The sequence below is a fragment of the Tachyglossus aculeatus genome, chromosome 3 (assembly GCF_015852505.1).
Source record: "Tachyglossus aculeatus isolate mTacAcu1 chromosome 3, mTacAcu1.pri, whole genome shotgun sequence".
Lineage (NCBI taxonomy): Eukaryota > Metazoa > Chordata > Mammalia > Monotremata > Tachyglossidae > Tachyglossus > Tachyglossus aculeatus.
Window position 1 is genome coordinate 61,918,147 of NC_052068.1, and position 27,185 is coordinate 61,945,331.

A 27,185-nucleotide genomic window follows, 5' to 3' on the forward strand; every position below is an offset into this window, starting at 1 on the left:
TAACCGCGCGGCGGAGTGTGCCTGCGCATGCGCGTCCGGTCCGGAGCGGCCCGGGGTCGTCCGCCATGGCGGGCGAGGCGCAGTGGGCCGCCGCCTGTGAGAAATTTCGGGCGTCGTTGACCCTGTCGGAGGTGGAGTGCCAGCGGGACCCGGACACCGAGCCCTACCGCTCCAAGTACCGCGCCCGGGACCTGCTGCGGGACGTCAGGGCGCTGCTGGGCCCGCACGAGACCCCGAGCCCGAACCGTCACCATGGCGACGACGACGACGACCGTGAGGAGGCCCGGGCGGAAGTGCAGGCCCCGGCCCGCCGCCCTCCTCCGCCGCCTCCTCCTCCAGGAAGCGGTCCGGGATTGCTGCGGGCGGCCCGTCTGTCGGCGGTGGAGCTGCAGCTGGGCCTGAACCACACGGACACGGAGGAGCCGTCGGCCGGGGAGGAGCATCTCCGAAACTGCCTCCGCCTGCTGCGCCCTCCCCACAGGCTGCACCCGCTCGGCGCCGCCATCGCCGTGCACGCCCAGGTAATCGCCGTGGCATGTGCCAAGCGCTGTTCTAAGCGCTGCGGAGATCACAAGGTGATCAGGTGGTCCCACTCGGGGCTCCCAGTCTTCATCCCCATTTTCCAGACGAGGTCACTGAGGCCCAGAGAAGCGAAGCGACCTGCCCAGAGTCACCCAGCTGACAATCGGCGGGGCCGGGATTTGAACCCGCGACCTCCGACTCCAAAGCCCGGCCCCTTTTCACTGAGCCACGCTGCTTCTCTAAAACACTTATATGTAATATGTTACGTATTGATAGTGTAATTATTATTACAATACAATGTTATAATATTGTATTATTATACAAGAGTAATAATGATGGTGTTTGTTAAGCGCTTACTGTGTGCCAAGCGCTGTTCTAAGCGCTGCGGAGGATACACGGTCATCAGGTGGTCCCACTTGGGGCTCCCAGTCTTCATCCCCATTTCCCAGACGAGGTCACTGAGGCCCACAGAAGCGAAGCGACCTGCCCAGAGTCACCCAGCTGACAATCGGCGGAGCCGGGATTCGAACCCGCGACCTCCGACTCCAAAGCCCGGCCCCTTTCCACTGAGCCACGCTGCTTCTCTAAAACACTTCTATGTAACATGCTATATATTGATAGTATAATTATTATTACAATACAATGTTATAATATTGTATTATTATACAAGAGTAATAATGATGGTGTTTGTTAAGCGCTTACTGTGTGCCAAGCACTGTTCTAAGTGCTGGGGGGGATACACGGTCATCAGGTGGTCCCACATGGGGCTCCCAGTCTTCATCCCCATTTCCCAGACGAGGTCACTGAGGCCCAGAGAAGCGAAGCGACTTGCCCAGAGTCCCCCAGCTGACAGGCGGCGGAGCCGGGATTTGAACCCGCGACCTCCGACTCCAAAGCCCGGCCCCTTTTCACTGAGCCACGCTGCTTCTCTAAAACACTTATATGTAATATGTATTGATAGTATAATTATTGTTACAATACAATGTTATAATATAATGTTGTATTATTATACAGTAATAATGATGGTATTTGTTAAGCGCTTACTGTGTGCCAAGCACTGTTCTAAGTGCTGGGGGGGATACACGGTCATCAGGTGGTCCCACTCGGGGCTCCCAGCCTTCATCCCCATTTTCCAGACGAGGTCACTGAGGCCCACAGAAGCGAAGCGACCTGCCCAGAGTCACCCAGCTGACAATCGGCGGAGCCGGGATTCGAACCCGCGACCTCCGACTCCAAAGCCCGGCCCCTTTCCACTGAGCCACGCTGCTTCTCTAAAACACTTCTATGTAATATGTTATATATTGATAGTATAGTTATTGTTACAATACAATGTTATAATATTGTATTATTATACAAGAATAATAATGATGGTGTTTGTTAAGCGCTTACTGTGTGCCAAGCACTGTTCTAAGTGCTGGGGTGGATACACGGTCATCAGGTGGTCCCACATGGAGCTCACAGTCTTCATCCCCATTTTCCAGACGAGGTCACTGAGGCCCAGAGAAGCGAAGCGACTTGCCCAGAGTCACCCAGCTGACAAGTGGCGGAGCCGGGATTTGAACCCACGACCTCTGACTCCAAAGCCCGGGCTCTTCCCACTGAGCCATGCTGCAGGTACGGGCCCTCCCTCCTTCACTCCCGCCCTCAGGCCTATCTATTGGGCGCCTGCCGTCCGGGCTTGGGAGTCAGAGGTCGCGGGTTCAAATCCCGGCCCCGCCACTTGTCAGCTGGGTGACTTTGGGCAAGTCACTTCACTTCTCTGGGCCTCAGTTCCCTCAGCTGGAAAATGGGGATGAAGACTGTGAGCCACCCGTGGGACAACCTCATCACCTTGTAACCTCCCCAGCGCTTAGAACAGTGCTTTGCACATAGTAAGTGCTTAATAAATGCCATCATTATTATTATTATTATTCTCTGGGCCTCAGTTCCCTCAGCTGGAAAATGGGGATGAAGACTGTGAGCCACCCGTGGGACAACCTCATCACCTTGTAACCTCCCCAGTGCTTAGAACAGTGCTTTGCACATAGTAAGTGCTTAATAAATGCCATCATTATTATTATTATTATTCTCTGGGCCTCAGTTCCCTCAGCTGGAAAATGGGGATTAAGTCTGTGAGCCCCACGTGGGACAACCTGATCACCTTGTAACCTCCCCAGCGCTTAGAACAGTGCTTTGCACATAGTAAGTGCTTAATAAATGCCATTATTATTATTATTCTCTGGGCCTCAGTTCCCTCAGCTGGAAAATGGGGATGAAGACTGTGAGCCCCCCGTGGGACAACCTGATCACCTTGTAAACTCCCCAGCGCTTAGAACAGTGCTTTGCACATAGCGCTTAATAAATGCCATCATTATTATTATTATTGTTCTCTGGGCCTCAGTTCCCTCAGCTGGAAAATGGGGATTAAGTCTGTGAACCCCACGTGGGACAACTTGATTACCTTGTATCTCTCCCCAGTGTTTAGAACAATGCTTTGCACATAGTAAGCGCCTAATAAATGCCATCATTATTATTATTATTATTATTATTCATTCAGTCTCCCATCTATTGGGCGCCTACTGTCTGCCGACCACTCGACCAACCGCTTAGTCCAGGGCTCTGCACGCAGGGAGCGCTCAATAAAGGCGACTGAATGAATGAATGAATTTTTCTTAATCTGTTCCGTTGCCAACTTGGACTTCCCAAGCGCTTAGTCCAGCGCTCTGCACGCACGGAGCGCTCAATAAAGACGACTGAATGAATGAATTTTATTTTGTTAATATGAAGGAATGAATTTTATTTTCTTAATATGTTCTGTTGCCAACTTGGACATCCCAGGCGCTTAGTACAGTGCTGTGCACGCAGTGAGCGCTCAATAAAGACGACTGAATGAATGAATGAGTTTTGTTAATATGAATGAATTTTCTTAATCTGTTCTGTTGCCGACTTGGACTTCCCAAGCGCTTAGTCCAGCGCTCTGCACGCAGGGAGCGCTCAATAAAGACGACTGAATGAATGAATTTTATTTTGTTAATATGAATGAATGAATTTTATTTTCTTAATACGTTCTGTTGCCAGCTTGGACTTCCCAAGCGCTTAGCCCAGTGCTCTGCACGCAGGGAGCGCTCAATAAATGACTGAATGAATTTTATTTTATGTTGCCAACTTGTACTTCCCAAGCGCTTAGTCCAGCGCTCTGCACACAGGGAGCGCTCAATAAAGACGACTGAATGAATGAATGAATTTTATTTTGTTAATATGTTATGTTGCCGCTTGTACTTCCCAAGCGCTTAGTACAGTGCTCTGCCCACAGTGAGCACTCAATAAATGCGACTGAATGAATGAGTGAATTTTATTTTCCTAATATGGTTTGTTGCCAACTTGGACTTACCAAGCGCTTAGTCCAGAGCTCTGCAAGCAAGGAGCGCTCAATAAAGATGACTGAATGAATGAGTTTTATTTTGTTAATATGAATGAATGAATTTTATTTTGTTAATATGAATGAATGAATTTTATTTTCTTAATATGAATGAATGAATTTTATTTTCTTAATCTGTTCTGTTGCCAACTTGGACTTCCCAAGCGTTTAGTCCAGTGCTCTGCACACAGCGAGCGCTTCGTAAAGACAGCTGAATGAATGAATTTTATTTTCTTAATATGGTTTGTTGCCAACTTGGACTTCCCAAGCGCTTAGTCCAGCGCTCTGCACACAGGGAGCGCTCAATAAATGCGACTGAATGAATGAATAAATTTTATCTTCTTAATCTGTTCTGTTGCCAACTTGGACTTCCCAAGCGCTTAGTCCAGCGCTCTGCCCGCAGGGAGCGCTCCATAAAGATGACTGAATGAATGAATTTTATTTTGTTAATATGAATGAATGAATTTTATTTTGTTAATATGAATGAATGAATTTTATTTTCTTAATCTGTTCTGTTGCCAACTTGGACTTCCCAAGCGCTTAGTCCAGCGCTCTGCACGCAGGGAGCGCTCAGTAAAGACGACTGAATGAATGAATTTTATTTTGTTAATATGAATGAATGAATTTTATTTTCGTAATGTGGTTTGTTGCCAACTTGGACTTCCCAAGCGCTTAGTCCAGTGCTCTGCACGCAGGGAGCGCCCCATAAAGACGACCGAATGAATGAATGAATTTTATTTTCTTAGTCTGTTCTGTTGACGACTTGGACTTCCCAAGCGCTTAGTCCAGCGCTCTGCACGCAGGGAGCGCTCAATAAAGACGGCTGAATGAATGAATTTTATTTTGTTAATATGAATGAATGAATTTTATTTTCTTAATCTGTTCTGTTGCTAGTTTGGACTTCCCAAGCGCTTAGTCCAGTGCTCTGCACGCAGGGAGCGCTCAATAAAGGCGACTGAATGAATGAATTTTATTTTGTTAATATGAATGAATGAATTTTATTTTCTTAATCTGTTCTGTTGCCAACTTGGACTTCCCAAGCGCTTAGTCCAGCGCTCTGCACGCAGGGAGCGCTCAATAAAGACGACTAAATGAATGAATTTTATTTTGTTAATATGAAGGAATGAATTTTATTTTCTTAATATGTTCTGTTGCCAACTTGGACTTCCCAAGCGCTTAGTCCAGTGCTCTGCAGGCAGTGAGCACTCAATAAATGCGACTGACTGAATGAATGAATTTTATTTTCTTAATATGTTTTGTTTTGTTGCCAACTTGGACTTCCCAAGCGCTTAGTCCAGTGCTCTGCACGCAGTGAGCGCTCAATAAAGACGACTGAATTTTATTTTCTTAATACGTTCTGTTGCCAACTTGTCCTTCCCAAGCACTTAGTCCAGTGCTCGGCACGCAGTGAGCGCCCAATAAAGACGACTGAATGAATGAATTTTATTTCCTTAATCTGTTCTGTTGCCAGCTGGTACTTCCCAAGCGCTTAGTCCAGTGCTCTGCACGCAGTGAGCGCTCAATAAAGACGACTGAATGAATGAATTTTATTTTGTTAATGTGAATGAATGAATTTTATTTTCTTAATCTGTTCTGTTGCCAACTCGGACTTCCCAAGCGCTTATTCCAGTGCTCTGCACGCAGGGAGAGCTCAGTAAAGACGGCTGAATGAATGAATGAATTTTTGTTATGTTGCCAACTTGTACTTCCCAAGCGCTTAGTCCAGCGCTCTGCACATAGGGAGGGCTCAATAAAGACGACTGAATGAATGAATTTTATTTTTTTAATGTGTTCTGTTGCCAACTTGTCCATCCCAAGCTCTTAGTACAGTGCTCTGCACGCAGTGAGCGCTCAATAAAGACGACTGAATGAATGAATTTTATTTTCTTAATAATTTCTGTTGCCAACTTGTACTTCCCAAGCGCATAGTCCAGTGAACTGCACGCAGTGAGCGCTCAATAAATGCGGCTGAATGAATGAATTTTATTTTGTTTAATATGTTTTGCTTTGTTGCCAACTTGTACTTCCCAAGCGCTTAGTCCAGTGCTGTGCACGCAGTGAGCGCTCAATAAAGACGACTGAATGAATGAATTTTATTTTGTTAATATGTTTTGTTTTGTTGCCAACTTGTCCTTCCCAAGCGCTTAGTCCCGCTCTCTGCCCGCAGTAAGCGCTCAATAAATCGACAATGAATGAGTTTTATTTTCTTAATATGTTCTGTTGCCAACTTGGACTTCCCAAGCGCTTAGTACAGTGCTCTGCATGCAGCAAGCGCTCAATAAATGCGACAATGAATGAATGATTTTTTTGTTAATATGTTTTGTTTTGTTGCCAACTTGGACTTCCCAAGCGCTTAGTCCAGCACTCTGCACGCAGGGAGCGCTCCATAAAGACGACTGAATGAATTTTATTTTCTTAATATGTTCTGTTTTGTTGCCAACTTGTACTTCCCAAGCGCTTAGTCCAGTGCTCTGCACACAGCAAGTGCTCAATAAATACGATTGATTGATTCTCTGTCTCCCCCTTCTAGACTGTGAGCCCACTGTTGGGGAGGGACCGTCTCTAGATGTTGCCAACTTGTACTTCCTAAGCGCTTAGTACAGTGCTCTGCACATAATAAGTGCTCAATAAATACGATTGAATGAATGAATGCCCCTGACCCCCCCCCCCCCCCCCCCCGCGCCCGGGGGAGGCACGGCCCGAGCTATCGTCGCTAATCATCACTATAATAATAATGGCATTGATTAAGCGCTTACTGTGTGCAAAGCACTGTTTTAAACGCTGGGGAGGTTACAAGGTGATCAGGTTGTCCCATGGGGGGCTCACAGTCTTTATCCCCCATTTGACAGATGAGGGAACTGAGGCCCAGGGAAGTCAAGTGGCTCGCCCAAAGTCACACAGCTGACAGTTGGAGGAGCCGGGATTTGAACCCGTGACCTCTGACTCCAAAGCCCAAGCCCTTTCCACTGAGTCGTATTTTTTGAGCGCCTACTGTGTGCGGAGCACTGGACTAAGCGCGTGTGCTGCCCGATCCCCCGGGGGAGGCCCGGGCCCGGGCTTCGCTGTCATCACTAATCATCACTATAATAATAATAATAATAATAATAATGGCATTTATTAAGCGCTTACTATGTGCAAAGCACTGTTCTAAGCGCCGGGGAGGTTACAAGGTGATCAGGTTGTCCCACGGGGGGCTCACAGGCTTCATCCCCATTTGACAGATGAGGTCACTGAGGCCCAGAGAAGTGAAGTGGCTCGCCCAAAGTCACACAGCTGACAAGTGGCGGAGCCGGGATTTGAACCCATGACCTCTGACTCCGAAGCCGCACTCACTAATTTATGAGCGCTCACTATGTGCCAAGCTCTGTTCTGAGCGCTGTGTGTGTGGGGGGGGGGGGTTACAAGGAGATCAGGTCGGCCCGTGGGGGGCTCACAGTCTTCATCCCCTTTTTTATAATAATAATAATAATAATAATAATAATGGTATTTGTGAAGCGCTTACTATGTGCCAAATGCTGTCCTAAGCGCTGGGGAGGTTACAGGGTGATCAGGTCGTCCCTCGGGGGCTCACAGTCTTCATCCCCTTTTTCATAATAATAATAATAATAATGATGATAATAATGGTATTTGTTAAGCGCTTACTATGTGCCAAGCACTGTTCTAAGCGCTGGGGAGGTTACAAGATGATCAGGGCGTCCCATGTGGGGCTCACAGTCTTCATCCCCATTTTAATTGTAATGGTATTTGTTAAGCGCTTACTCTGTGCTAAGCGCTGGGGTGGTTACAAGGTGATCAGGTCGTCCTGGGGGGCTCACAGTCTTCATCCCCTTTTTTATAATAATAATAATGGTATCTGTTAAGCGCTTACTGTGTGCTAAGCGCTGGGGAGGCTACAAGTTGATCAGGTCGTCCCAGGGGGAGCTCACAGTCTTCATCCCCGTTTTAAAAATAATAATAATAACGGTATTTAAGCGCTTACTATGTGCCAAGCACTGTTGTAAGCGCTGGGGAGGTTACAAGGGGATCAGGTCGTCCCCGGGGGGGCTCACAGTCTTCATCCCCCATTTTAATAATAGTAATAATGGTACTTGTTAAGCGCTTACTATGTGCCAAGCTCTGTTTTAAGCGATGGGGAGGTTACAAGGTGATCAGATCGTCCCGGGGCGGGGGGCTCACAGTCTTCATCCCCATTTTAATAATAGTAATAATAATAATATTGGTATTTGTTAAGTGCCTACTGTGTGCCAAGCTCTGTTCTAAGCGCTGGGGAGGTTACAAGGTGATCAGGTCATCCCGGGGGGGCTCACAGTCTTCATCCCCATTTTAATAATGATAATAATAATAATAATGGTATTTGTTAAGCGCTTACTATGTGCTAAGCGCTGGGGAGGTTACAAGGTGATCAGGTCGTCCCTCGGGGGCTCACAGTCTTCACCCCCATTTTAATAATAGTAATAATCAATCAATCAGTCGTATTTATTGAGCGCTTACTGTGTGCAGAGCACTGTACTAAGCGCTTGGGAAGTACAAATTGGCAACATATAGAGACGGTCCCTACCCAACAGTGGGCTCACAGTCTAAAAGATAATACATAATAATGCATAATTATTATACATAATACATAATAAAAATAATGGTATTTGTTAAGTGCTTACTGTGTGCCAAGCCCTGTTCTAAGCACTGGGGAGGTTACATGGTGATCAGGTTGTCCCGGGGGGGCTCACAGTCTTCATCCCCATTTTTTAAATAATAATAATGGTATTTGTTAAGCGCTTACCATGTGCCAAGCACTGTTCTAAGCGCTGGGGAGGTTACGTGGTGATCAGGTCGTCCCAGGGGGGCTCACAGTCTTCATCCCCATTTTTAAAATAATAATAATAATAATGGTATTTGTTAAGCGCTTACTATGTGCCAAGCCCTGTTCTAAGCACTGGGGAGGTTACAAGGTGATCAAGTCTTCCCATGGGGGCTCACAGTCTTCATCCGCATTTTAATAATAGTAATAATAATGGTATTTGTTAAGCGCTTACTATGTGCAAAGGAGTGTTCTAAGCGCTGGGAAGTTACAAGGTGATCAGGTGGTCCCATGGTGGGCTCACAGTCTTCATCCCCATTTTAATAATAATAATAATGGCGTTTAAGTGCTTACTATGTGCCAAGCACTGTTCTAATCGCTGAGGAGGGGGTTACAAGGTGATCAGGTCGTCCCACGGGGGAGTTCACAGTCTTCATCCCCATTTTTATTATAATAATAATAATGGTATTTGTTAAGCATTTACTATGTGCCAAGCACTGCTCTAAGTGCTGGAGTGGTTACAGGGTGATCAGGTTGTCCCATGGAGGGCTCACGGTTTTCAGCCCTATTTTAATAACAATAATAATAATGGTATTTGTTAAGCGCTTACTATGTGCCAAGCACTGTTCCAAGGTGATGAGGTGGTCCCATGGGGGGCTCCCAGTCTTCATCCCCATTCAGAGAAGTGAAGTGACTTGCCCAAACTCACCCAGCTGATCAGTGGCAGAGTCGGGATTAGAACCCATGACCTCTGACTCCCAAGCTTATGCTCTTTCCACTATGCCAGGGGCCGCCCTCACCCACCCTGGGGGGGCAGGGGGCCTGGGTTCGCTTCCATCATTAATAATAATGACGGCATATATGAAGCACCTACTATGTGCCAAGCACCGTTATAAGCGCTGGGGAGGTTACAAGGTGATGAGGTGGTCCCACGGGGGGCTCCCAGTCTTCATCCCCATTTTCCAGATGAGGCAGCTGAGGCCCAGAGAAGTGAAGTGACTCGCCCAAAGTCACCCAGCTGACAAGTGGCGGAGCCGGGATTTGAACCCATGACCTCCGACTCCAAAGCCCGGGCTCTTTCCACCGAGCCACGCTGCTTCTGTATTGTATTGATTGAGCGCTGACTGGGTGCAGAGCCCCGGACTAAGCGCTTGGGAAGGACAATTGGACAAGAAAGAGAGACAATCATTCATTCAACCAGGCGAATTGATTGAGCGCTGACTGTGTGCAGAGCACTGGACTAAACGCTTGGGAGAGGACAGTTGGGCCACAGAGAGAAACAGTCATTCATTCATTCATTCCATCGTATTGATTGAGCGCTGATTGCAGAGCACTGGACTAAGCGCTTGGGAGAGGACAAGTCAGCAACAGAGAGAATCATTCATTCAGCCAATCGAAGTGATTGAGCACTGACTGGGTGCAGAGCACTGTACTAAGCGCTTGGGAAGTCCAAGTCGGCAACATATAGAGACGGTCCCTCCGCAATGACGGGCTCACGGTCTAGAAGGGGGAGACGGACACCAAAACAAAACACGGTAGACGGGTGTCAAAATCGTCAGAACAAATAGAATTAAAGCTAGATGCACATCATTAACAAAATAAGTAGAATAGTCAATATGTGCAAGTAAAATAGAGTAATAAATCTGTACAAACATCTATACAGGTGCTGTGGGGAGGGGAAGGAGGAGAGGAAAAAGGGGGCTCAGTGTGGGAAGGCCTCCTGGAGGAGGTGAGCTCTCAGTAGGGATTTGAAGGGAGGAAGAGAGCGAGCTTGGCGGATGTTGGGAGGGAGGGCATTCCGGGCCAGGGGGAGGACGTGGGCCGGGGGTCGATGGCGGGACAGGCGAGAACGAGGCCCGGTGAGGAGCCAAGCGCTGTTCTAAGCGCTGGGGGGATGCAAGTTGATCATGTTGTCCCAGGTGGGGCTCACAGTCTTCATCCCCATTGTACAGATGAGGCAACTGAGGCCCAGAGAAGTGAAGTGACTTGTCCAAAGTCACACAGCCGACAAGCGGCGGAGCCGGGATTGGAACCCATGACGTCTGGCTCCCAAGCCCGGGTTCTTTCCACTGAGCCTGTGAGCCCGCTGTTGGGTAGGGACCGTCTCTCTATGTTGCCAACTTGTACTTCCCAAGCGCTTAGTACAGTGCTCTGCACACAGTAAGCGCTCAATAAATACGATTGAGTGAATGAATGAATGAAGTAGCCACGCTGCTTCCTGTATGATGATGATGATGGCATTTATTAAGCGCTTACTATGTGCCAAGCACTGTTCTAAGCGCTGGGGAGGTTACAAGGTGATCAGGTTGTCCCACGGGGGACTCACAGTCTTCATCCCCATTTTACAGATGAGGGAACTGAGGCCCAGAGAAGTGAAGTGACTTGCCCAAAGTCACCCAGCTGACAATCGGCGGAGCCGGGATTTGAACCCATGACCTCTGGCTCCCAAGCCCGGGTTCTTTCCACTGAGCCTGTGAGCCCACTGTTGGGTAGGGACCGTCTCTCTATGTTGCCAACTTGTACTTCCCAAGCGCTTAGTACAGTGCTCTGCACACAGTAAGCGCTCAATAAATACAATTGAATGAATGAATGAAGTGGCCAAGCTGCTTCCTGTATGATGATGATGATGGCATTTATTAAGCACTTACTATGTGCAAAGCACTGTTCTAAGCGCTGGGGAGGTTACAAGGGGATCAGGTTGTCCCACGGGGGACTCACAGTCTTCATCCCCATTTCACAGATGAGATCACTGAGGCCCAGAGAAGTGAAGTGGCTTGCCCAAAGTCACCCAGCTGACAATCGGCAGAGCCGGGATTTGAACCCATGACCTCTGGCTCCCAAGCCCGGGCTCTTCCCACTGAGCCTGTGAGCCCACTGTAGGGTAGGGACCGTCTCTCTGTGTTGCCAACTTGTTCTTCCCAAGCGCTTAGTCCAGTGCTCTGCACACAGTAAGCGCTCAATAAGTACGATTGAATGAATGAATGAATGAACGAGCCACGCTGCTTCCTGTATCTATCCCAGCACTTAGAACAGTGCTCGGCACCAAGGAACCGCTTAACCAACACCATAAAAAAAAAACATACCGCTTTCTTAGCTTCTCTTTCGTTCCGTGTAAAAGCAGTTAATCGTCCAAACCAGGCGCTCTAATGAGATCCCTAGGCTAAAATAAAGAGGACACGGACGCTACTTTTTTAATTGATTCGTTCATTCAATCGTATTTATTGAGCGCTTACTGTGCGTACTAAGCGCTTGATAAAACTAACGCTACATGAGCGACAGTAACCTCCCGCCTTAATCCTCACCCTGTAATGTCGATTTCTCCTTTTTGCCTCCTAGAACAACCTGGGAATCCTCTGGTGTGACCGAGGCGAAATGGAAAGAGGCCAGACCTACCTAGAGTCAGCCGAGGCGTTGTACAAGCAGTACACGAAAGAGGTAGGGTGCTCCCTTTTGGGCCTCAAGTTGGAGGTGGGTCCCCTGGGTTGGTGAGAAGTGCTGACAGCGTCTTTAAGGGCCGCGTCCTGAAGAGCCGATGAGCCCGGAAGGCTTGAAGTTGGAAAAATCGAGGTTGGTTTCTGCGGGGAATCTGCGATTCGGCAGAAGGAAAACTGAGGGAGGGCGGGCGGGAAGAGGGAAAAGTATCACGGTGAGACTGTTGTAGTGAAATCTGTTTTAGGTAACCTACCGCTCGTATGGAAGCGCTGATTGGCAAATAAGATGGTGTGTTTGGTAGATACTATTATTATTATTATTAATTATTATTATTAATATTATCAATATTAATAATATTAACAAATGCTATTATTATTATAATATTATCATTATTATTTTTTTCTTTTAGACTGTGAGCCCACTGTTGGGCAGGGACTGTCTCTGTATGTTGCCAATTTGTACTTCCCAAGCGCTTAGTGCGGTGCTCTGCACACAGTAAGCGCTCAATGAATACGATTGATGATACCTGTTGGAAAACTTTTTGGGTCGAACGCGGGGCTGTACCTCTCGGCAGAAGGAAAACTGAGGGAGGGCGGGAAGAGGGAAGAGTATCACGTTAAGACTGTTTTAGTTAAATCTGTTTTAGGTAACCTACGGCTCATATGGAAGCATTGAAAAGACTGTGTATTAGGTAGATACTTGATGGAAAACTTTTTGGGTTGAACGCCTGACCGTACCTCTCGGCAAAAGGAAAACTGAGGGAGGGAGGGAAGAAGGAAAAGTATCACATTGAGACTGTTTTAGTGAAATCTGTTTTAGGTAACCTACCGCTCGTATGGAAGCGTTGATTGGCAAATAAGACGGTGTGTTTGGTAGATACTTGATGGAAAACTTTTTAGGTCGAACGTGTGACTGTACCTCTCTGCAGAAGGAAAACTGACGGAGGGAGGGAAGAGGGAAAAGTATCACATTAAGACTGTTTTAGGTAACCTACCGCTCATATGGAAGCATTGAAAAGACTGTATTAGGTAGATACTTGATGGAAAACGTTTTGGGTCGAACACGTGACTGTACCTCTCGGCAGAAGGAAAACTGAGGGAGGGAGGGAAGAAGGAAAAGTATCACATTGAGACTGTTTTAGTGAAAAATCTGTTTTAGGTAACCTACTGCTCATGTGGAAGCATTGAAAAGACTGTGTATTAGGTAGATACTTGATGGAAAACTTTTTGGGTCGAACGCGGGACTGTACCTCTCGGCAGAAGGAAAACTGAGGGAGGGCGGGAAGAGGGAAAAGTATCACAGTGAGACTGTTTTAGTGAAATCTGTTTTAGGTAACCTACCGCTCCTATGGAAGCATTGAAAAGACTGTGTATTAGGTAGATACTTGACGGAAAACTTTTTGGGTCGAACGCGCGACTGTACCTCTCGGCAGAAGGAAAACTGACGGAGGGAGGGAAGAAGGAAAAGTATCACATTAAGACTGTTTTAGTGAAGTCTGTTTTAGGTAACCCACTGCTCATATGGAAGCATTGACTGGCAAATAAGACGGTGTGTTTGGTAGGTACTTGATGGAAAACCTTTTGGGTCAAACGCGTGACTGTACCTCTCGGCAGAAGGAAAACTGAGGGAGGGCAGGAGGAGGGAAAAGTATCACATTGAGACCGTTTTAGTGAAAAATCTGTTTTAGGTAACCTACCGCTCATATGGAAGCATTGATTGGCAAATAAGACGGTGTGTTTGGTAGGTACTTGATGGAAGACTTTTTGGGTCGAGTACTGACAGACTGTACCTTTGAGTGAGCGGGTCATTCAGAGAATCCCTTGCGCACTCTGTACCATAAAATACAGTAGAACTAAGTGGGAGTAGCGTTCTTTGAGACGATCAATCAATCAATCGTATTTATTGAGTGCTTACTGTGTGCAGAGCACCGTACTAGGCGCTTGGGAAGTACAAGTTGGCAACACATAGAGACAGTCCCTACCCAACAGTGGGCTCACAGTCTAGAAGATCGATCGCGTTTATATTATGTTGTAATGGCGTACCCTCCCAAGTGCTTTGTACAGTGCTCTGCACGCGATAAGCACTCAAGAAATTAGATCTCCTTAAGTATTTGGGAGATTATAATCTGACAGAGTTGGTAGACACGCTCCCTGCTCACAGTGAGCTTACAGTTTAGAGAGAAAGGCCATTTATAAGCGCTTAGTACAGTGCTCTGCACACAGTAAGCGCTCAATAAATACGATTGATGATTTATTTTTTTTTCTACTGTTTATGAAGCAGTGCTTTAAACATCCTCGTCCCGTATGTACATCGGGGAGCCTTTTATATTGTCGACTGGGCCGTGGAGTAAAATCTGTGGAGATTTGCCTTCGGGGCAGACTCCTTCTTTCGGTGAATTCAGAAATGCAGATACTTTTCAAACCCTAGATGTTGGTTAAACACTCTTAGAGTTTAACTAACACTTTTAGCTAACACTCTTAGCTGCCTCTAGTGCAAATAATAATAATAATAATAATAATAATAATAATAATAATGGCATTTATTAAGCGCTTACTTTGTGCAAAGCACTGTTCTAAGCCCTGGGGAGGTTACAAGGTGATCAGATTGTTCCACGGGGGGCTCACAGTCTTAATCCCCATTTTACAGATGAGGGAACTGAGGCCCAGAGAAGTGAAGTGACTTGCCCAAAGTCACACAGCTAACAATTGGCGGAGCCGGGGTTTGAACCGATGACCTCTGACTCCAAAGCCCGGGCTCTTCCCGCTGAGCCACGCTGCTTCTCTTAGTCCAGTGCTCTGCACACAGTAAGCGCTCAATAGATACGATGAATGTGCCAATTAACCATCGCCATCAATACAGGTTGCGATGAAGTGAAATTGCGGTAAGTGGTATTTAAAAAGACTTCATATCTTTTTCTCCGAGTACCGTGCCCGTTAACTGGAGGAGTAAGTGGTATTCGTGTTTTTGTGTTTTTTTTTTTTTTAAATAAAAGACTTCACATCTTTTTCCCCGAGTACCGTTAACTTGAGGAAACGCCGAGGTTGTGTTCCGCCACCCCTCCGGCCGTCGCCCCCACAACCGACGGTTCGGGCTTTGTCTCGTTGCAGATCGGAAGCCCTCCCCTGGACCCCACCGAGCACTTTCTGCCCGAAGAGGAGCAGCTCTCCGAGCAGGAGCGATCCAAAAGGTAGCCGCCTCGCCCGGTGTCCGCGTCCGCCGGGGACCGGGAGGAGACGTACGAATTAAATGAAGAGGTGCCGTTCTTTGCAGGTTTGAGAAGGCCCACACCCATACCCTGTACTACTTAGCCCAGGTCTACCAGCACCTGAATATGACGGAGAAGGCGGCCCAGTATTGTCACACCACCCTTAAGCGCCAGCTGGAGTCCGGTGGCTACCATCCGGTGGAGTGGGCTATCAACGCCGCTACCCTGTCGCAGTACTATCTCAACGAGGTACGCGCCTGTGCCGTCCGACCTGTGTGAGTCCCAGGTTGTGGTCCGGAAAGCGGGGATCCGCAGTCGCTGTTATCAATCAATCAATCAGTCGTATTTATTGAGCGCTTGCTGGGTGCAGAGCACTGGACTAAGCGCTTGGGAAGTACAAGTTGGCAACACAAAGACCCAGCAGCGGGCTGTTACGGCGTTAAAAGCCGGGCGTGACCCGGCGTGTGTCCTGACACGATGCCGGGAACCGTCCGCTGGACGCCACTTCCTCGCCCTCCTCTTACGTCATAAATATGTTGCCAACTTGTACTTTTTTTTTTTTAATGGCATTTATTAAGCGCTTACTACTTCCCCAAGCGCTTAGTCTGGTGCTCTGCACACAGTAAGCGCTCAAGAAATACGACTGAATGAATCAATCAATCATCAATCAATCGTATTTATTGAGCGCTTACTGTGTGCAGGGCACCGGACTAAGCGCTCGGGAAGTCCAAGTTGGCAACGTATAGAGACAGTCCCTACCCAACAGTGGGCTCACGGTCTGAAAGGGGGAGACGGAGAACGAAACCAAACATACTAATAAAATAAATAGAATAGATATGTACAAGTAAAATAAATAGAGTAATAAATATGTACAAACATATGCATATATACAGGTGCTGTGGGGAAGGGAAGCGCTTAGTACAGTGCTCTGCACACAGTAAGCGCTCAATAAATACGATTGATGATGAAGGGAAGGAGGAAAGATGAGGGGGATGGAGAGGGAAATATAATGTCGGTATTTGTTAACAGCTTACTATGTGCAAAGCACTGTTCTAAGCACTGGTAGATGCAAGGTAATCAGAGTGCCCCACGTGGGGCTCACAGTCTTCATCCCCATTTTCCAGATGAGGGAACTGAGGCCCAGGGAAGTTAAGTGACTTGCCTAAAGTCACACAGCTGGTGAGCGGCCGAGTTGGGATTCGAACCCATGACCTCTGACTCCTAAGCCCAGGCTCCTCCCACTAAGCCATCGGAGGTCAGAATTATGCGTTCGAGAGACGGATCCTGAAGGCCTTTGAAGGGCGTTTTGCAGAGTACAGTGCTCTGCACACAGTAAGCGCTCAATAAATACAATTGATGATGATGATGATGTAAAGACGAGGTCTGTTGGGGGGCTGGAAAGGTGCCGGGTAATCTTAGTTGGAGATCATCATCATCATCATCAGTCGTATTTATTGAGCGCTTACTGTGTGCAGAGCACTGTACTAAGCCCTTGGGAAGTACAAGTTGGCAACATATAGATACAGTCCCTACCCAACAGTGGGCTCACAGTCTAAAAGGGGGAGACAGAGAACAAAACCAAACATACTAACAAAATAAAATAAATAGAATAAATATGTACAAGTAAAATAAATAGAGTAATAAATCTGTACAAACATATATACATATATACAGGTGCTGTGGGGAAGGGAAGGAGGTAAGATGGGGGGGATGGAGAGGGGGACGAGGGGGAGAGGAAGGAAGGGGCTCAGTCTGGGAAGGCCTCCTGGAGGAGGTAATCAATATGAGCAAGTCTTATGACTAAAACTAGCTGTAACCATGCATGCCTGATATTAAAGAAATATAAGCATACTTCTCATCTCTCCGTAGTCACGTAATGTTCTTTAGGTAACAGCAGTATAATAGCTTTTATCAGACCTTTCGTAACAGAAGCCGTCTGATAAATGTCTTCATGTGATGTTTCAAGTTATTTTCCTTTTAATCAGCTTTTAATCGAGCCACCGCTTGTGGTCTCCATCCCATTCTTTGAACGTGCGTTTTCTGATCGTTCGATGTACTCCTACTCGGCTTCTTTTTTTCCCTGTAAACTCGGCATCCTCCTTTCTGTTCGCGCTCCACCCTCGCACATTCCCAGTCCTTAATTCTTTCAGGCCGTAGGTGTTGCTTTGGCATTCACTCTTCGAATGAACGTTTCACAACTGCGGTCTGGCGTTTCGTGTCTCCGCACGATTCACACAGCTTTGCTGCGGGTATCCGAGTTCCCCCCGAAATTCAATTGGGAATTAAACTGTTGCTGCAGGTATCTGAGTTCAAAAATTCAATTGGGAATTAAACTGTTGCTCCACCATTTGTCGGCAGGAATTTGTTAGGATGGCTCACTCGTATTTCGCCCTTTTAATTCGGGCCACTTGGACGTGAAACGTGATGGGATTTCAGATTTCCGTTTCAAATGGTCACGGCTGGCAGCGACGGGTCCTGCCTTGGGTCGTATTTATTGAGAATTTACCGTGCGCGAAGCCCGGAGCTGAGCGCGCCGGAGAGTACGGGTTCTGATGTTCTTTCGATATTAAATAGTTAAATGCAGAGTTCAGCATCGTTAGTGTGCCTTTGTTTACCGTGGCATTTTAGAAGAGCCTCTCATTACGATGCTGGAAGGTTAGGCTATTATCTAGGCCTAAAAAAGGAGCAGATTACAATAATCAGTGAGCGCAAGGAGCTGAAGAATCATCATTATAATCGTTACTAAACCGTCTCCCGTTTTCGTCTGATTCCTAAGGTTCAGTTTCCGTATTGAACCAGTTCCTGATTGTTATCCCTACTACCTTTCACTTGTGAAATTTCATCTCCAGTCATTCATTTATTCATTGTCGTATTTATGGAGTGCTTACTGTGTGCAGAGCACTGGACTAAGCGCTTGGGAGGTACAAGTCGGCAACGTATAGCGACGGTCCCTACCCAACAGTGGGCTCACCGTCTAGAAAGGGGAGACAGAGAACAAAACATATTAACAAAATAAGTAGAATAAATATGTACAAGTAAAATAAATAGAGTAATAAACACATACAAACATATATACATATATACAGGTGCTGTGGGGAAGGGAAGGAGGTAAGGCTGGGGGGATGAAGAAGGGGAGGAGGGGGAGAATGGACACTATCCTAAATACATTACATTCTCAATCAATCAATCAATCGTATTTATTGAGTGCTTACTGTGTGCAGAGCACTGTACTAAGCCCTTGGGAAGTACAATCAATCAATCATATTGAGTGCTTACTGTGCAGAGCACTGTACTAAGCGCTTGGGAAGTACAAGTTGGCAACATATAGAGACAGTCCCTACCCAACAGTGGGCTCCCTGAGTGCATATTTTCACTATGCATTAGGCCTGGAACGCAAGAGTTAGGGAGCATTTTTTTTTAAGGTATTTCTTCATCATCGTGATGGCATTTATTAAGCGCTTACTATGTGCAAAGCACTGTCCTCAGCGCTGGGAGGTTCCACGTTGGTCAGGTTGTCCCACGGGGGGGGTCTCACAGTCTTAATCCCCATTTTCCAGATGAGGGAACTGAGGCCCCGAGAAGTGACTTGCCCAAAGTCACACAGCTGACAGTGGCAGAGCTGGGATCCGAACCCATGACCTTGGGCTCCCAAGCCCGGGCTCTTTCCACTGAGCCACGCTGCTTCTCTATGTGGGTAGAATTCTTCCCGCTTCAGTCTACACTTCACTCTGCTGCCTGGATTATCTTTCTACAGAAACTCTCCGGGCATGTCATGTGTCTCCCCCCGCCGCACCTTCCTTCTAGACTGTGAGCCTGCTGTTGAGTAGGGACCGTCTCTATATGTTGCCAACTTGGACTTCCCAAGCGCTTAGTCCAGTGCTCTGCACACAGTAAGCGCTCAATAAATACGATTGAATGAATGAATGTCACCCCCCTCCTCAAAAATCTCCAGTGGTTGCCTAGCAACCTTCGCATGAAGCAAAAACTCCTCACTCACCTCCTCCAGGAGGCCTTCCCAGGCTGAGCCCCCTTTTCCTGTGCTCCTCCTCCCCACCCCACAGCACTTGTGTATATTTGTACATATTTATTATTCTATTTATCTGATTAATGATGTGTATACATAATACTATTTATTTTGATGCTATCGATGCCTGTCTACTTGTTTTGTTGTGTTGTCTGTCTCCCAAATTTTCCTGCCCACTGCCCAGATTTGAATCTCAAGGAAAGAAGAGGGCTTCCCCCGATTAAGGTTTACTACCAGTGAAGTCCCTTCCTCTTTTCCTTTTTGTGTCAACTTTCAGAGCCTGGTGCGCTATTTCCTCTTGGCGGCTATTTTCCCGGAGAAATGTACCACTGTCGAAATTAAAAAAGTGTTTGGTTTTTTTCCCCCTCTGATTTTTCCCTCGGTCCCAAATTCTTCGCTGGTGGGGGGTAGATCAATCCTGTGGTTTTTTCGGTTTGGTTTGGTTCTCCTCCGTGACATTTCTAGCCACCAGCCTCTTCTCATGGCCTGCCTGGAACAAAGGGAGGGGCCTTCTCCCTTCGTAGCTGACGGATCACACCTTTAAAACCCTTCAGAAATCACATCCCCCAGTTATTTTGGGGCGTCCCGTCCCCCCAACCGCCTCTTCCAATTCAGCACTTCTCTGCCTCGTAAGCACTTAAGCTCTCCCAACGTCCTGTAGCCCACGTGTACACCTCAGATGTACACATATTATTCTTCTCCTTCCTCCCGCCTGTAGTTTATTTCAGCGTCCGTTCCCCTGCTTGACCGTAAAATCTCCAAAGACACGGAGCCTGTATACAAATCCTCTTGCGCTCGCCTAGGCGTTCAGTGTTCTGCATACTGCAGGTGCTCAGTAAACACGATTGCTCGATTCAACCCCTCGATGAGCTGCTAATAATAATAATAATAATGATGGCATTTATTAAGCGCTTACTATGTGCAAAGCACTGTTCTAAGCCGGCTGGGGAGGTTCCAAGGCGATCAGGTTGTCCCACGGGGGGCTCCCAGTCTTAATCCCCCTTTTCCAGATGAGGGAACTGAGGCACAGGGAAGTGAAGCGACTTGCCCAGAGTCACACAGCCGACAAGTGGCGGAGCCGGGATTTGAACCCATGACCTCTGACCCCAAGGCCCGGGCTCTCTCCACTGAGCCACGCGGCTTCTCTTATATTAACGCTTTTGGAGCTGTAGTATCTCTTCGCTGCAGAGCTCATTGCGGGCAGGGAATGTGTCTGTTAAATTGTTGTCGTTGGTCTCTCCCAACGCTTCGTACGTATTTATTGCTCTATTTATTTACTTATTTTACTTGTACATGTCTATTTTATTTTGTTAGTATGTTTTGTTTTGTGTCTCATCATCAATCATCAATCGTATTTACTGAGCGCTTACTGTGTGCAGAGCACTGTACTAAGCGCTTGGGAAGTACAAGTTGTCCCCCTTCTAGACTGTGGACCCACTGTTGGGTAGGGACCGTCTCTATATGTTGCCAGCTTGTACTTCCCAGGGGCTTAGTACAGTGCTCTGCACACTGTAAGCGCTCAGTAAATACGATTGATTGACTGATTAGTACAGTGCTTAGTGCCCGGTAAGCCCGACTGATTGAGTGAGCATCCGTATTGAAGGTAGCCTGCGTTCCTGAGACTGTGAGGGGGTGTTGGTGAACCCCTTATTGGTGTTTTGTGTTCATTTTCTTCCATCGCCGCTTTTACGGTGCCTGTGTGATGCTAAAGCGGAGATATTAGTTGCCTGATTCCTGTGTCCTTTTTCCACAGCAATGCTTTATGGAGTCCAGGCACTGCCTGTCAGCCGCCAGCGTCATCTTCAGTCAGACTGAACAAAGTCCGTCTGGGGAAAGCCGTGAGTCGCCAGGGCCTCTATTTTATTTTTTAAAAATATAGCTTTGAAATTAATGGATCTACTGTGTAAGTTTAAAAATATCTTTTGGCCTTCAAAGTGAATGTTAATCCATGGCGACTTCAGGGGTAAGTGCTTCTTTTCCTTGAAGCCTGTATTGAATTTCGGCGAATCTCCCGGGTTTGGTTAGTTCCAACTCCTTTAGAGTTTCAAACCTCACGCATTTCATGCTTTCTTACACATGATAGTAATGGTGGCATTTATTAAGCGCTTACTATGTGCAAAGCACCGTTCAAGGCGCTGGGGAGGATACGAGGTGATCAGGTTGTCCCACGTGGGGCTCACGGTCTTCCTCCCCATTTTATAGATGAGGTAAGTGAGGCTCAGAGAAGTGAAGTGACTTGCCCAAGATAATAATAATAATGTTGGCATTTGTTAAGCTCTTACTATGTGCAAAGCACTGTTCTAAGCACTTGGGGGGATACAGAGTGATCAGGTTGTCCCACGTGGGGCTCACAGTCTTAATCCCCATTTTATAGATGAGGTAACTGAGGCTCAGAGAAGTGAAGTGACTTGCCCAAGATCACACAGCAGACATGTGGCGGAGCCGGGATTAGAACTCGTGACCTCTGACTCCCAAGCCCGGGTTCTTTCCACCAAGCCACGCTGCTTCCCGTCCCGCTTACACATCCTCTTGAGGTTTCAAAATTTTGCGAGTGTGCCTTTGAAGCGGTATGGCCTAGTGGATAGAGCACGCGCCTGGGAGTTTGAAGGACTTGAGTTCTGATCCTGGCTCCGCCACAAGTCTGCTTTGTGACCTTGGACGAGTCACTTAATTTCCCTGGCTCTCAGTTCCCTCATCTGTAAAATGGGGATTAAGACTGTGAGCCCCGCGTGGGGTTAGCTGACCTGTCCCCCGGCACTTAGTACAGCGCCTGGCGCGTAGCGCTTAACAAATACCGTTAAAAAAAAAATACAAGTGAAGGATTTAAAGAGGAACAGTATATTACGTCGCTTAAATGGTCCGTTTTGTAAAAGCGTATGAGCTCGTTTTAATTCTATAATGTAGGATAAACGATCCCATATTGTGTAGCTGTGAGGGGCCTACGAGCTACTTGATCCCTAAGGACCAGCACCCGAAAAGAACAGCTTTAGAAAAGAGGAAATCAAATATCCATAAAATGGGTTAAGAAAATTAACTGTAACTTAACTGTAATTAACTGTAATTAAGCTGTAAGTTGTTGGAGTTCATTCTTGCCTGGTATTTGATAAAACGGCCGGAGAGAAGCAGCGTGGCTCAATGGAAAGAGCTCAGGGTGGAGAGTCAGAGGTCATGGGTTCAAATCCCGACTCCGCCGATAGCTGTGTGACTTCGGGCAAGTCACTTGGCTTCCCTGGGCCTCAGTGACCTCATCTGTAAAACGGGGATGAAGACTGGGTGCCCCACGTGGGACAACCTTGAATCCTCCCCAGCGCTTAGAACGGCGCTTTGCACATAGTAAGCGCTTAACAAATGCCATCATTATTATTATCATTTAGCTTTTTAGGCTCTGGTCAGGTGGCGGGGTACTAATTTAGTGTGGTTTGTTCAAGTCCCTTGGGAATGGTGTCTTAATTACATTCATTATATTAATTAATTATAGCATTAAAATGAGCTCATACGCTTTTACAAAACGGACCAAGGCACATTTAAGCGACGTAAGATATTGTTTCTCTTTAAATTCATCATTTGCATTTTCTTTTTAACGGTGTTCGTTAAGCGCTACGCGCCAGGCGCTGTACTAAGTGCCGGGGGACAGGTCAGCTAATCCCACGTGGGGCTCACAGTCTTAATCCCCATTTCACAGATGAGGGAACTGAGAGCCATTAATTAATTACATTTCCGAACCCATATTCACTCCAGAAATAGTAATCCCATTTGAAGGTGGGAAGACAAGCGTTGATTTTTGAAGTCGGGGAAACTTGGGTTTGCAGCTAAAAACTGATCATCTTTCCCGTTCAGTAAAACAAAGTAATGCCACCGGTTCCTAGAGTTGAATTTTAGAAGTCTGAAAGCGAGCGCCTTCCGTTTTAGTTGTGCCGTTTCATGCTAAAAGACGTGCCGTTTCGTATGCTTCGACAGCCCAGACAGAAGAAGATCAGCAGAATCTCTGCCAGAGAAAGGCTGAAATTGCAAGATGCTGGATTAAGTACTGCTTGAACCTCCTGCAGAGCGCTCGGAAGTCTCTTGAGGTAATGCGACGTCCCCCCATTTCATGTAATAGTGCAGAATGGATGACAGCACAAAATTGGGGAATTTCTTTTTCCTTCACCAGCGACGGCCGCTTAAAAATCAGGACTTGGAGCCCTGAAATGATCAGGATGTTTCTTGCATTTCAGTTTCGCAACGTTTCACAGACCTGTGGCCTGTATGGGGTAAAATCCAACTTAACTGCCAAGAGGGCCTTGTGGAATAGCTGAAAAGACCACAGATTTTTTTTTGTTTTTCACCAGTGCAGGAGTGAGTAAAGATCCCAAGGACTGGAAAAAAGAAAGCAACACGGGTGGACGGATATAATCGGCAGTTAAAAACGCAACTCCTTTGCTGGTCTGGCTCACCCGTAGCTCACTTGGCACGTCGGGTCCCGCGCCGTCCGATCTGGCCGTCGACGGACGGCGTTTACCGGGCACCTTCCGTGGGCAGTTGGGCTAAACCTCTGTCCGATGAGCAGAATTCGCACTGCGCTCTTGAAAAACGCCGATTGGAAAATGAAAGGGCCCCTAGAAAGAGCCTCGTGAAACGGGACGAGTTTCACTTTCCACTTCTCGGCCGAACCACGGAAGTTGGCCTTGTGTATTTCGGTAGCTCAGCTACTTCAGTTAGCCAACTGCCTAATGAGTTGCCCAGGGTCACACAGCAGACAAGCGGTAGAGGCGGGATTAGAACCTGGGGCCTCTGCTACCGAAGATTTTTGTTAAAAGATTTTTTTTGCTTTTATCACTCTCACGTCTGACCCAACAGAGTCCATTTTTTATCACCGCGGATTCCTATCAATCAGTCAGTAGTATTTATTGAGCACTTAGTATGTCCCTTACTTACCGAGCCGCGAGAAGCAGCGTGGCTCGGTGGAAAGAGCACGGGTTTAGGAGTCAGAGGTCGTGGGTTCAAATCCCGGCTCCGCCACCTGTCAGCTCTTTGACTTTGGGCAAGTCCCTTCACTTCTCTGGGCCTCGGTTCCCTCATCTGGAAAATGGGGATTAAGACTGTGAGCCTCACATGGGATGATATGATCACCTTGTAACCTCCCCAGTGCTTAGAACAGTGCTTTGCACATAGTAAGCACTTAACAAATACCATAATTATTGTTATTATTCTCTGGGCCTCAGTGCTTTGCACATAGTAAGCACTTAACAAATACCGTAATTATCATTATTATTATTATTCGGTGGGCCTCAGTGACCTCATCTGTAAAATGGGGATCAAGACTCTGAGCCCCCCGTGGGACAGCCTGATCAATTTGTATCCTCCCCAGCGCTTGGAACAGCGCTTTGCACATAGTAAGCGCTTAACAAATCATCATCAATCGTATTTATTGAGCGCTTACTATGTGCAGAGCACTGTACTAAGCGCTTGGGAAGTACAAATTGGCAACACGTAGAGACAGTCCCTACCCAACAGTGGGCTCACAGTCTAACAAATGCTATCGTTATTATTAATATGTGCGGAGCATCATCATCATCACATCATTATTATTATGTGCGGAGCATCATCATCATCAATCGTATTTATTGAGCGCTTACTATGTGCAGAGCACTGTACTAAGCGCTTGGGAAGTACAAATTGGTAACATATAGAGACAGTCCCTACCCAACAGCGGGCTCGCAGTCTAAAAGGGGGAGACGGAGAACAAAACCAAACATACTAACAAAACAAAATAAATAGAATAAATTTAGTGCAGGAGCACTGCACTAAGCCCTTGGGAGCATACAGTAATACAGACTAAGCAGTCACGCGCTTGGATCTGTGACCTTTGGACGTTTGATAGTCACCCCCCAGCCCCATTGCACTAATGCATATATTTTTAAATTATTTATTACCGACTATTCCTATTAACGTCCGTCTCCCCGTCTAGCCTGTAAACTCACGGTCGGGGATTGTGCCTGCTGATAATTCTGCCTTATCGAACCCTCCCACGCTCTTAGAACAGTGCTCTGCCTCGAATGAGTGCTCCGCGGATACCGTGGATCGACGCGCGACTTCCCGGGTTCATCCAGGCAGTTGATTTTCGCCGTCCTTTAGCGCGTTTCTAAGCCGTCGCGTAAGGAGGCTCGTAAAAGGGTCCGCGTTCACCGCCTCCCGGGGCCGCGGCCGGGGGTTCATTTGTCCGGCTCTTCGTTCAGGCGCCTCTCTGAAGCGTCCGGCTCCCTCCGTCTCACTTTCGTTGCAGGACAACATCGGGGAACTGGATCCCGACAAGCAGGGCGAGCTCAGAGCGCGGAGGAAAAGCGAGGAGGACGCGAGAGAGAGCGGCCGGAAACGGGCCGTCCTGTTCGGCACCAGCGACGTGCGGGACTCCATCATGGCCCTGGAGGAGAAGGTGAGCTGCGCGAGCCCTTTAGATTTTGAAGAAGCCCGGGAGGTGTTCCTAGTGGGCCAGAACTACGTGGCCGAGGCGAAAGAGTACTTCCAGGTCGACGGGCACGTGACCGATCACATCGAGGTCGTCCAGGACCACAGCGCCTTATTTAAGGCGCTGGCGTTCTTCGAGGCCGACTACGAGCGGCGGTGCAAGATGCACAAGCGCCGCGTCGACATGCTGGAGCCCCTCAGCGCCGAGCTGAACCCCCGGTATTACCTCCTCGTGGTCCGGCAGCTCCAGTTCGAGCTGGCCGAGACCTCCTACGAGATGATGGACCTGAAAGTGGCGCTGGCCGAGCGGCTGGCCGAGCCGGCCCCCCGCGCGGTGAAGAAGATCAATGCCCTGGCCCGGGCGGCCATCGGGTACTACCAGCTGTTCCTCGATTCCCTGCGGGGCCCCGACCGGGCCTTCCCCGAGCGGCTGGAGGAGGACGTCCTCCGCCCCGCCATGGTGGCCAGGTTCCACATGGCCCGCCTCTACGGCAAGCTGATCCCCGGCGAGGGCCGCAGGGAGCTGGAGAACCTGCAGACGTCCCTGGCCCACTACGCGGCCCTGGTCGACTACTGCGAGAAGCACCCGGAGGCCGTCCCGGCCGTGCGGACGGAGCTGGAGCTCAGCAGGGAGATGGTCGGCCTCCTTCCCGCCAGGATGGAGAGGCTCCGAGCCAAGCTGGCCCCTCTCGCCCCAACCCCCCGCCTTCCCCCGCCGGGAAGCGCCCCGCCGCCGGCCGACCCTCCGTCCCCCCGGCCGGGCGGGCCCTCGCCTTTAGCGGCCGCGCCGGGGGAAGCCCTCCGCCCCCAGTGACGGGGATGGCGCCCGGAGGCGAACTCAACCCGCGCTTGGGCGCGCGCCCCGGTTCCAAGCCGATCTTTCCCGCCCGATTCCCTCGCATCCGGATCCGGTTCCCGGAACGAGGTCGCGGGGCCGCGTTGGAAGCATCGGCGACGAGGAGGGACTCGGCGGTGGGCGGCCGGCGCACGGGGAGGTGACGGTCGAAACGGCGGAACCGGACCCCCCCCCCCCCCAGCTGTCTTTTGCGTCGTAGAAGACGCCAGAAATTGTCTGCCTTCCTGTCTACTTAATTCCCTTGTGACAACCGGCGTTGCCGCACTAAAAGCCACATAGCCGACCCCCGTATTTATTCTGTGTGCCGTCGAGGGGCTCGTCCGTCTTAATTTGCTTGCGAGTCTCCTGACAGCCGGCGTTGCCGCACTGGAAGCCACGTGACCGACCCCCGTATTTATTCCGTCTGCCGTCGAGGGGCTCGTCTGCCTTGAAACACGTGTTAGGGATTTAGTAATAAACGGCCTTGCCTGAACGCTTATTTCTTCCTCGTACTAAGCCTCTTAATTTGGG

The 27,185-nt window shown here is 48.2% G+C and overlaps 1 protein-coding gene across 1 annotated transcript; it reads left to right on the forward strand.

The window, feature by feature from the left end:
- LOC119925749 (kinesin family binding protein) lies at nucleotides 1-26,725 on the forward strand. The gene is made up of 7 exons (XM_038744162.1): nucleotides 1-521; nucleotides 12,051-12,149; nucleotides 15,254-15,333; nucleotides 15,417-15,600; nucleotides 21,129-21,213; nucleotides 23,333-23,442; nucleotides 25,638-26,725. The coding sequence occupies exons 1-7, from the start codon at nucleotides 66-68 to the stop codon at nucleotides 26,631-26,633; spliced, it is 2,010 nt and encodes a 669-aa protein (XP_038600090.1). The 5' UTR covers nucleotides 1-65; the 3' UTR covers nucleotides 26,634-26,725.
- Nucleotides 26,726-27,185: the final 460 nt, after the last annotated feature.

Excerpts from the sequence above, each read along its gene's own strand:
- LOC119925749 (XM_038744162.1), top strand. The coding sequence starts at position 66 with ATGGCGGGCGAGGCGCAGTGGGCCGCCGCCTGTGAGAAATTTCGGGCG. Across the intron at positions 12,150-15,253 it reads ACAAGCAGTACACGAAAGAG|ATCGGAAGCCCTCCCCTGGA; the intron begins GTAGGGTGCTCC and ends GTCTCGTTGCAG. Across the intron at positions 15,334-15,416 it reads GAGCAGGAGCGATCCAAAAG|GTTTGAGAAGGCCCACACCC; the intron begins GTAGCCGCCTCG and ends CGTTCTTTGCAG.